The 11,449-nt window shown below is 39.7% G+C and overlaps 2 protein-coding genes across 3 annotated transcripts in view; one reads left to right on the forward strand and one right to left on the reverse strand.

Annotated features, from left to right (window-relative positions):
* The first annotated feature begins 639 nt into the window (after positions 1 to 639).
* LOC103474630 (4F2 cell-surface antigen heavy chain) lies at positions 640 to 6,218 on the forward strand. The gene is made up of 8 exons (XM_008425747.2): positions 640 to 1,149; positions 2,997 to 3,152; positions 3,232 to 3,320; positions 3,394 to 3,471; positions 3,543 to 3,598; positions 3,691 to 3,883; positions 5,257 to 5,364; positions 5,511 to 6,218. The coding sequence occupies exons 1-8, from the start codon at positions 789 to 791 to the stop codon at positions 5,904 to 5,906; spliced, it is 1,437 nt and encodes a 478-aa protein (XP_008423969.1). The 5' UTR covers positions 640 to 788; the 3' UTR covers positions 5,907 to 6,218.
* Positions 6,219 to 7,656: 1,438 nt separating this feature from the next.
* The window catches only part of ptgir (prostaglandin I2 receptor), a 31,838-nt gene continuing 28,045 nt past the window's right edge, over positions 7,657 to 11,449 (reverse strand). For both annotated transcript variants that reach the window (XM_008425748.2, XM_017308077.1), the window contains one exon: positions 7,657 to 9,974. In XM_008425748.2, coding sequence (XP_008423970.1) covers positions 9,735 to 9,974 — 240 coding nt within the window. In that variant the 3' untranslated portion in view covers positions 7,657 to 9,734. The remainder of the gene's footprint in view (positions 9,975 to 11,449) is intronic.

The raw sequence follows: 11,449 nt of genomic DNA on the forward strand, positions 1-11,449 counted from the left end.
AAAAGCAGGCTTTAATGCTGAAAAATTATCAGCCATACGTGTTATACAAATGGAACAGATACAGTTACATTCACCATCCAGCGCTGGGGCCACACTTACCTCAACTTATGGATGGAACCAAGAGAGGCAAAGATTGTAGCGTGAGTTTAGCTTTTTATTTTTCTCTGCAATCTGTTCCCTCCAAGGCTTGTCTAATCAGTTTCACTGTTTATGTATGACTGCCACATAAACATGGTTATGTAAGCTGCAGCGTGTGCACAGTTAAAAGAGGCTAGAGATAGATAGAAAAGATAGAATAAAAGAGATAGAGGAAAAGATAGAACCTACAACAAAGCTTTGTAATATTATTATTTATATTTTAATTACTAGCACTTTTAGCAAGCTTATATTATTTATATAATAGCATAATTTTTTAATATGGAGATTTTTTATCAAATATACATTAATTGTATAATTTTTATTGTCTGTATTTAAGTATTTGATTTTTGTATTTGAATACTTGACCTAAAATATGATATACATGTCTTGAAAACATAAAATATTGGAGGAAACCTACGTGAAAAACGTTCAGTGTTGCCATAATGGGGCAGCAGGACTGGTCTGAGTCACGTGACCAGCAACAAGCCAAAATAATGAACTGATTAAATCACCTGTGTAAAAGTTAGGAGCAGCTCAGAGACGCGTCATAGGGTTAATGTGACCAGAGGACAGGCAGCTGTGTCTCTGACCTTTAATCACATCCAGTGATTTTATCCTGGTGTGTGTTACTGACCTGCAGCCGGGTCCACATGCCTCTGAACGCGGGAGCAGGAGCCGGTCACGGCAGCGTGCCGGACGCCGGGTCGCCGGGCGGCGAAGGCGCCTCGGAGACAGCTCCTCTGCTCGCCCCGGAGCCGGTGTACCAGTGGCAGCCAATGAACAGGCAGCAGTTGGAGGCCGCCGCCGGGGGTCCGGGCTGGAGGGCGGTACGCTGCTACCTGGTGGTGCTGTTCTGGCTGGCATGGATGGCTATGCTGGCTGCCGCAATCGTTGTCATAATCCCGAAACCGTTTCCGGCGACGCTGAAATGGTGGCAGAAGTGTCTGTTCTACCAGATCCAGCCCGAGCCGAGCCCGCACGTGCAGGACGAGAGGTCAGGGGGCATCAATGGTAAGGACAAGCGGAAATGTGACGACAAATGTGTAATTTTGAAACGTGTTAAATTATGAAAAAAAAAAAATTCACCCAGTAGAGTAGGAAAAAAAAAGTAAGCTTTTTTTTTTTTTTTTTAATCCTAATTTACTAGATGGCAAAAGAAAAGGCTTTTATTTCCTTTTTTGTGCAGTTTTATGTAGCAGCATTTTCATAAAATAAAAAATTAAAATGTAAAGTCCAATCTACTACTTCTGGAACATTATCAAACCTGGAGATGTTTGGAGGAAAAAAAAAACCAAAAGCCTCATTAACTGTTGAGCATGGTTGTGGAGAGTTTGCTGTGTTTTGGCAAGTAGGAGGCTGGTTTGGCTCCGTTTTGACAGTTGTGAATCTGTCACTGGCTGCATGGTCCCCTTAAACATTTGAATTGCTTTTCTTTCTCTAAAACAATATCGATCTCAAAATTTGCGTAAATGAATAAAAATCAGCCAAAGGACCTGTTTACAATTACCCATCCCCATAATCAGCTGGTTTGATTCATATTAAACAAAAGCATATTCTAACCACAGAGTGGAACATTGATTAAAAAATATTTGCTGAAAGTCATGTGGCAATTTTTTTTTAAAATAAATGTATCCCTGTTTTTGAGAGTAATTTTCTGTTTTGGGTCACAAAATTTTCACAGATTTCAATCTAAACTTGGGGCTATAAGCTGATCCATAGTTTGGGATTTCAATTGGCTGCATGGATTTCTAATTTACACAGATAATCTTTGTCATTTGAGGTTATTTTACTGCATTTTAAAGTGATATTATTTGTTTAGGTCTACAAATGCTACATACCTACTGTTAGCTGTGAATTATTCCCTTTCAGTCCATTGTTGGGGAAATGCCACGCAATCACATCAAGTCTTACTACAGACAAATTCCTATTGATCCAGTATTTGACACAAATCAGTTGTTTTATTTGAAGCACTTGTGCCATGACGCCATGTTGAAATGTAGCACCAACCTGTCTTTGAGATGTAATGACAAACGAACATAGAGGATGGATTGTACATAAACTTATTTGATCAGTTTCAAAATCCTGTTTGACATTAGCAGAATTGATAATCTACAAAATCAAGAAAATTGCTATCTTGCCCAATTAAGCCTAATATCAATTGCACCCTACCTAAATTTTGTAATCTATTTTAAGATCAATGTTAAAATTATCAAGTTCTGTCTAATTTGACAGCTAAAACCCAGCATAATTATGTTTTATGTAATTGTAAAAAAAAAAATTCTAGTAAACCCCAACAGAGCTGTGCTGTCAGATTGGACAACAAAGACAATCTAAAGCAAACTGTCCAAAAAAAGAACTGTTCACTAAAGAATCACATCCTAAATTAGTGAAATATTAATTGGTCCATGTCAGAACTGTGCAAACCGTCACAGTTCAGACGTCTTACAGAACCAAAGCGTTGTCGTTTACAAAAGTGGGTCAAAGTTCCTTCGGTGACACGAGACAGGCCGATAAAGTCTACACACAGAAGATGATTACTTCAAGATACTGCTAAATGTGGCACTTCCTTCCTCTGCTTCAGCATTTCAGCTTTGGTTAGGTACATAACATTTAAAATACCAAATGTTACAGACGGTCTCCCTTCTTGCAGTGCACGAGGTGACTGTATTCTACAGGATGGAAAAGATTAACACATGGCATGTTTTTGTTTTGGCTGAGGCCGTTTATTTACCAACAATTCACAAAAACTGCTGATGCTGGCCCATCATTCAGATTGTAAGGGTGTATTTGGACAGAAAAGTTGTTGTGTTTAAAGAAATGAGTTACCCTGTAGTTAAACTTTAATATTTTCTCTGAAGCGGTGTGTGAGCGCCTTCCCTACCTCAGGTCTTTGGGAGTTGGCGCTCTAATCCTGCAGGGTGTGTTTGATAAAAAGGCAACTCCATCTTACCTCAGTGAGGCCCTGGAGACAAAGGCTCAGATCCAACATCTGCTTGCGGAGAGCAACAAAGCAGGCAAGCAAAATGACTTTTAGTTCCATTTTTATTGGAGTTTTTCTGCATAAACATCATGTTTGGGAATTTGGGCTTTCAGATCTAAGGGTGGTGTTGAACATATGTGACATGAATCTGCTGGGACAGGAGGAGACGCCCGGAAACAAACCGTCGAACCGTTCAGATACTGTACGAGTGAAAACGACGACCCAGCAGCTTGTCACACCAATGTGCTCACTAACAGGCATTTCCTTTTCCCCAGAATGCATTAAGGTTCTGGTTGGAGCAAGGTGTGGCCGGATTTGTCATCTGTGACTCTGATCCAGCATATTCGGTGGAGGTAAATGCTTTACTGATGTCTTTAATCTTGGTACAATCGCTGTTCTCATGAATTCATGTTTTTTGTATCAGACTCTGCAGGAGTGGAGGAGAGTCTTTGAGGAATTTAACACTCAGCAGGAGGAAAGGTGCAACTTACTATCCAAGTTTTCGTCCTTTTTTTTTTCTTCTTGTATTGTAAGATGTGCAAATAAATATGCAAGTCCATGTTCTACTGCAGGATTTTGTTGGTAGAACAGACCTCAGATGTTCTGCGCCCGCTGAATGCCTCGACTCAGAACCTCACGTTGGTAAATGTGGTCATAAGGTCCATCTTACCAAAGTCAGAGCAGGCTCTCTCTGCTGAGGAAGTAGCCGAAGCTGTAGAGACGCGGCTGCAAACACGACAGGAGGACGTGTGGACCAGCTGGACAGTAAGATTATTTTTCTGTAAGCTTATTTAATCTAACTTGGTTTGTCTAGGTCAGTGGTTTCCAACTCCAGGTCTGGAACGCTACTGTCCAAAAAGGCAGATTAGATTATTTCCCTACACAATACCTGGATGAAATGAATATCTTCCTACCGGGACTCTGGAGAATTACAAGGATGAGCCAAAAAGTTGCTGAACAATATCTTTCAAGGTCCTGGGTTAACCCCAGCTTTAGGAGTGTGTGTGTGTGTGTGTGTGTGTGTGTGTGTGTGTGTGTGTGTGTGTGTGTGTGTGCGTGTGTGTGTGTGTGTGTGTGTGTGTGTTTTAAAAAACTCAAGTGTACAGTAGGGATTTTATAAAACTTTTAAAATGTACTTGGATGTGCGATTCTTTTTTTTAAAAAAATATTTTGCATGTTCAGGCTATTGGAAACCAGTGAAAAGACTTTAGAACTGAGTGACAGCCACTGATTTGTTCTTAAATGACTTTGTGTTCATCTGATGACATTGTAACATAGAGCTGTGCATCATCTGCATATTTATGGTAACTGATCTTATGTGTTTATAGTCTTATTATGTAGATGTTAAATAGGAGGAGCCCCTAGATGGTATTTGGCCTCTTTTTAAGTCAAGAGCTGAAATGTAGCTTATTCACTGAAGAGCAAATTGTTTAACATAGAAAGATAAAACTGCTGTATTTAAGGATGCTGGAAGATTTGAGTTATTTACTTGCAACTTTGGTATTTTCTTTCATTTCATGCCTGAATGCTTGAAATGAAATGTTATAACATCTTTACCAGGTCCTGCAAAAATGCAAAATGTTTTTCTCCTCCCCTTTAAAACTGTAAATTTATTTTCTCTCGCACAAGACTTTAAAACTGAAATCTGGAAAGAAATTTAGTTGCCATATGTTTTTTATTACATTTCCACAACAGACTGATTCTAAAAGTACAAGTATTATTTTATATATATTTTTCTTTTTAGGTTGGAAATGCGTTTTTTTTAATTAATTTTTTTTTTTTTTACAAGTATCAGAATTCAGTGGTAATAAATGCATTCATCCTCTTTGCAAAAGTTTTTCTTCTTTTAAAACACGAAAACAGAAATAAAATTGTGGGTCTTTGAACATGGCATTTCTTCTGGTAGATATTTAAAACTTTTTTTTTTTTTTTTTAGAAGGGGATTTAACATATTCATCTTTACAAAATTGACTCTTGGACTTGTAAAGATTGCAGAGCTCTGCCATATGAGGTGAACAAAAATTCAACCCCTTAAATGTGGGGTTTTAAGGGGTTGTTTTTAGGAGGAACTTGGATTCCTCCTAACTCATTTTAATTGTGGTGGTGTGTGTATTCCAGTAATATTGTAACATCTGCAGGTTGGAGGTGAAGTGCCTGTTGAGCTGAAGAGGTTATTGCTGGTGCTGATGATGACTCTCCCAGGATCACCTGCTTTCAGATATGGGGAAGAGATCGACCACACCTGGGTAAAATCTTATCTGATTTAAAGAAATGAACCCACAGAGTAATCAAATAATGTGTAACCAGATTTCTTAAGGATTATTCTCACTATTTGCTGTCTCCTGTTTTTTTAAATTTTTTAAAATGTATTTCTGTGCCCTGCATCTTTTAGGACAAAGAGTCGAAGCACTCGGATGTTGCCCTCTTCTCCACTCTCAGCCACTCCAAGTCCAGAGAAGAAGCTCTCCTCTACGGCAGCTTGACGCTCCTCCCCTTCAACGCCACCTCCAACTTTTCCTCGAGTTCATTTTCCAACTCCTCCATTTCTCCTCGTCCCGTCCTGGCCTTCCTGCGCTCCTGGGGTTGCGTGCAGTTCCTGGTTCTGCTCAACGTGTGGACCGAGCCGCTCTCCCTGGATCCGGCTCGGGCTACCGGTCTGCCTGAGAAGGGCGCGTTTGTGGCCAGCACAGGAATGAACCACCTGGGCTCGACATGTCTGTCCTCTCTCAAACTGCAGCCTTACGAAGCCATCGTCATCAAGCTGTTTAACCCAGGAGGATACTCGTAGATATTCAGCTGTGTTGATTTAATTATCAGGATATCTTGTCATGGTAGCAGGGTTTTAAACATCTGGCACATGTACTGCATTTGAGCGTCAAGCTTTCTGTGCTGCTCCGAGTTTAATCTGTCGGATGACAATTTAGTCATAGAAAATGGTCTGCAGAGTTAAATAAAGCAAATAAATTTCTCTTGGTCATTTCACTCGGCTAGTTTAAACACAAATCAGGATCCACATCATCCTCCCCATGTAGCTGCTGAAGTATTTCTGCTTCAAGGCCTTGATGTTTGTTTGCCAAATAAATTTGTGGAAATTTGCCAACTTTTTTTATTTTTTTATTTTACCAGTTTTGTCTCTAGAAAGCAACATACAGTACCTTGCACAAATATTCATACCCATTCAAATCAATTTGAAATTCAACCATAAACTTGGTTGAACTTTGTGAAGTGAAAGGAAAAAAATCTGAACTTTATTTTTTACTTTACAAAAATCTGAAAATTGTACCGTTTCAGGATCCTGGTCTTGCTGAAGAATGAAAGGTGCTGCCATCATCATGTCCTGTGAAATACCTGGGAATATGTTCACAGGTATTTCGAAACCCCAGGGTGGATTTTGAAATATTGTACAAGTTTTTTGCAGCTATTTTATAATTATGTGATACTTTAGTCTTTTACATACAGATTGAACAAAATGCTTTGCAGTTATGATGTAGACGGTACAATAAGTATGAACGCATTCTGCAGAGGATAATGTTATGAGACCCAGTTTTAGCTTTGGATTACCACTAGGTGGTGCTACAGCCTTACAGCTTCATTATAACTCGATGCATTTAAAGGAGATGCTGTTAACATTTTTATATTTTTTGGCTCCGTTACACCTCCGTGGAGTTTTGGAAAAGTTGGCATCAGTCAACATATGAAGTGTTTGCTGTTTTCTAAGAATCCCTGAGACATTGCTGCCCTTGATAAATAAGCGTAAAGTTGTTGTACTTGGATTGAAATGGTATATTGCTTTACAGCCCTTATAAATCTGTAAACATAAAAGTGCTGGCAACACTGCGACATTCCCAGTAGACAAACTCAGCATTGCGTTCTAAACGTAAATGATTCCCGCTGAAAATGCCACCAACTCTTAATTTGTATGCTTTAATGCCTCTTGCTGAAGACCTCACACATTTTTATTTATGGTGGAAATATTTTATTGCATTACTCCATTTTTACAGCTCAAATAACTACTTACACTTCACAGAGAAAAATGTGCAGGAGGAAACATGTACAAATTGCACTGGTCATGCATATAGGCAAAAGGTGACTGTATACAGTAAAATGTAATAAAAAAAAAAATATATATATATATATATATATAAAACCACTTCACCATACCTGTTGCATTCCATCAAAAATAGATCTTATAACAAAGAGCACAGTGACTGACCTTAAATAAAAACTAGTCATTATAACAGTTAATTCTCACAGTGCACGTTGAAGCAGCAGACGTCTCCAAAAGCGGAAAGCTTTCAACACAAATCACTCCGGGCAGCTTTGAAATCAGCGACAGAAGGAAAAGTGAAATCATGTGCATTTAATACAATAACTACACGGGTTATATTACAGTGACAAAATGTCATCTTGGGGCATCTTTCTACTTCATTGTGGGTCTAAAAAAATACTTGAATGTTGTTAAAACAAAGGACTGTAGATGACATTAAAGGAATACTACGATGTTTGGTTTTAATCTTACATTCAGTAAAGCTAGAAAATCAAACGCACAAGCATAATTTCTTTAATATACCTGCTCAAGAAGCTCGTGGCACCACTGTGGATCTATGCAAGCACACACTTACACCCAAGGGCAATTTAGTACAGGCAGTTAGCTTAAGGTCCCACTAAGCCATCAAGTGAACACGCATAGTTTAAACCCAGGACCAAACATAATACATCAGTTTTTCTTACTACATTCATTTGCTGCAGGTGGATCAGTGTTTACTAAAAATAAACAATTTTTCACTTTTTTTTTTTCAAAGAATTAACCAATACTTTAAGTAAACTTGTCAGTTTGGCATTCAAGTCTTTGTTGTTCCATCAGTCAAAATTCAGTCTAAAATTAGACATAAGGCTTTACACCTAACATTCACAAGAGAAACAAGCTTGCATTCTTGTCTTTAAGAGGATGTGTACTAATTTAGCCTGAGAAGTTTTGTTGTTTTACTGTAGAAACTCTGTAAAATCAAAAAGACCAGACGAAGTGAGGCAAACGTGTACTGATCTCCGAATGTCAGGAAATGGCTACCAGGCGTCGACTTGTCTTCCACACCTGCTGATACAAATAGTTAAAACAAGAAGTGTAAATACTAACGTGACTAAAACCAGGACGGGATCGGTTAGGGGCCGGAGTCTACCACAGATACAGGAGTGTACTGTGTTTCCTGAGGTGGACAATCAGGAGTCACAGCAAGATTTACTGACATTGTTTGATAATTGTTTGCTTAGTATGTTATTGGACTTGAACATGATCATATTTGATTAACTTATATTGCCGTGAATAACTGGACCGGCTTGATTTCCTGAAGATTTTGTTGGAAGAGCATCTTTCGATGTCACCCAGGTCATATATCCATGAAAATGACACAAAGTTGAATAATTTACAGAAATTCTAGTGGGGAAAAAAAATTACATTAAATAACTATTTTAGCCATCGTTAGTCATTTAAAAACAATTGAAGTTGTGAAACGGTAGAGATTTCTTTCACAAGCACAAATAAATATACAAAAGGAAGTCCAATGAGCACACCTTCTGAGATGAACACAACGATGATTACACAGGATTTATAGAGCCTTTAAGATGCATTACATGGACCACAGACATTCAATAAACATTTAGATCAGCAACAACTCATGATTAAAACTTGGAAGAAGTAAGTCTACTGATTGCATGTCTGTAAACGGCAAACGTCCCACCTGAAGCTGCAGAAATATAAGATTAAACACTTGACTCCACAAGCCTATACTGACATCAATATTGAACAAGAAGCACATATGAATTAAAGTGGTTTTGCTCTAAACTACTCGTGATTCCTTTAAACAGAAAATCTTTTACAAACTGAATGCGGCTGCTCTCCATCCTAACTGGGGTGATACTACTAGTGTGTTTTTAATTTGAAGCTATCTAAATGGCTGGATTCATTTAATCATATATTTCTAGATAGGAGTTGATGTGTAGTGAGACGATGCATCGAAAACAAACCGAACTGAGCAGAATTTGATATGAAAGCAACTTCAGGCTGTGGTTTTTGTATTATGACTTGAGTTTGTTGCACACGTTCTGAATCGTACTGTCTAAGTCCCCACCAGTTTCTACATACAACTCATTTTAATTAGACATGCTCATCTGAAGTCACCCGTCCCTGACCATGGCCACAGTATGAGGTCAAATGCTTCAAGTGAACGGTAGAGGTCAAAAGTTTCACTGTGTGTGTGTGTGTGTGTGTGCGCGTGTGTATGTGTTCAGGAAATAGTTGTGAGGAAAGTGTTAAATATCCACAACAGTTTATCAAATCGCTCTGATCGAAGCAGTTGGGCTTCGGTTTTTGGCACGACTCCTTTTGCGGTGTTGAGGTGGAACAACGGCGACAGACGCGTTCAGAGAATCATCTGTCTTTGAATGCAAGCTGTACATTCAAGATCCCTCTCACTCCAGGTTTGTTAAATCGTCTTTTCAGACCAGACAGTCTCTTTCTCTCTCTCTCTCTTTGCCTGGACTGCTTCGTCCTTCCCTGCTAATGAGTCTGCTCTGGGTTGTGGCAGAGAGTCAGTTTTGTCAGTAAGAGCAGCTCCTGTGTTTACGGGTTGCGGGGTATGGAGTGGTCGAGTGGGAAAGACAAGGCGCAGTGATCCGTCGACTTCATGGCTCCTTTGCCAAACCGGCAGGACAGCAGCGAGCAGAGGTGATGAAACACCGACTTGCGGAAAATGATGAAGACCCAGGGATCCATGATGGGGTTTAAAGAGTAAAAGCGGAACGCTTTGAAGTTTTCGCCGTCTCCGGAGAATGGCTTAACGGCATTCATAAAGCCGGCAATCTGAGGAGGAGAGAAGGTTGCGATTAGAAACAGAATTTACTTTTCATGGGTCAAAATAAAAAAATAAATATAAAACATCTTTTTTTTTTTTTTGATGACCTGCTGCTTTGGTCTCTTCTGAAAATCAAGCTGGAAAACTATCAGAAATATGCAAACATCTAAGAATCAAGATTATTCATGAAAAGACATAATGGTTTTTCCATCAGTAATGGATGAAGCAGAAGACCCTGCAATCAACTCTTGTTTAAAACCAGCTAATGCACATCTACTGAACAGATTTGTTTCCTTGTGTTGCTTCCCCCCCCCACTGTGTTGTTGATTTTTAAACAGCGTTTCCATCGGTGGGAGGACAACTGAAACTGACAGTCGTGTTTTTCTCCAACGTGCAAAAGGGCAACTGGAGGAAATGGCTTCTGATAAACAAACTTCTTTACTGAAAACTCTTCTTGAATGTCTGCCTCACATTGAAGATTACTGCCGGCTTCTCAGATTATTTAGCTACAACAAAGGTTGTCGCATTTCCACACACTGCAGCCACTGCAGTTCCACGTCTGGGGATGTGATAAAACAACCTCAGACAGGTTTGTTTTACCACAACTGTGTTAGCCGTTTCCTGACAGACAAAACAACATTTTGTCTGTTTGTATGGTTTTTCGCAGAAGATGGTGACACCTTTCTTTTTCAGTAAACATTGACCCAGAGACCTATCTAGATCAATAATCTAGATAAATGATGTTATTAGTAAATGCTTTATATATGTAATGTAGTTAAAGTAAAAACAGCTGTTCTGTGAACAAAGAGCATCGTAGAGAACCAAGTAGAAGCACAGCAGACGGGTCAGAGGGAAAGCTTTGGTGAAGTGTTTTTGTTTTTTAATAACTTTTTAGGCTTTGATGGCCTTTACTTGATAGTAAGAGAGTTGTGAGAGAGGGGGAAGACATGCGACCAACAAGTCAACGGGACGAGACTCAAACTCGTGACGGCCGTGTCGAGCGTCCGACACGGTATGGAAACTCTTGCGATGCATCTAGGGGGCTGTTGACCGTTTCGCCGTTTTCTCGACATTTCAATTTAAAAAAATGCAACAATACCGTTTGCAGAAGCCGATGCGTCTAACAAATACAGTGCAGCATTTCCTGCACTGCAGCAAGATACAGTGCCGGCTTCACGCTGTGGTTTCACTAACTCGGATGCCACAAAGCGCTATCAAATATCACCAGGCGGCCCTCTAATCAATAAACATTGTGAGAATTCTGCTTCGCCAAAACAGAGTGACCCGAATGTGAACAACCATGACCCTGCAAGGCCTAGCTTGGAGGTTTTCTTTTGTGCCCTGACATTTGAAGTTTGACAGACTGTAGGCAGGCGGCCCAGACAGAAGAGGCAGCAGCAGGCTGCTGAATCACCATGGGGGGAGGGGGGGAGAGAGAGGGAGAGAGAGAGAGAGAGAGAGAGAGAGAGAGAGAGAGAGAGAG

Source organism: Poecilia reticulata, linkage group LG13, assembly GCF_000633615.1.
Source record: "Poecilia reticulata strain Guanapo linkage group LG13, Guppy_female_1.0+MT, whole genome shotgun sequence".
Lineage (NCBI taxonomy): Eukaryota > Metazoa > Chordata > Actinopteri > Cyprinodontiformes > Poeciliidae > Poecilia > Poecilia reticulata.

Coding starts and splice junctions, on each gene's coding strand:
- LOC103474630 (XM_008425747.2), top strand. CDS start 789: ATGCCTCTGAACGCGGGAGCAGGAGCCGGTCACGGCAGCGTGCCGGAC. Junction 3,321..3,393: donor CGTCGAACCGTTCAGATACT/GTACGAGTGAAA, acceptor CCTTTTCCCCAG/AATGCATTAAGGTTCTGGTT. Junction 5,365..5,510: donor AAGAGATCGACCACACCTGG/GTAAAATCTTAT, acceptor TGCATCTTTTAG/GACAAAGAGTCGAAGCACTC.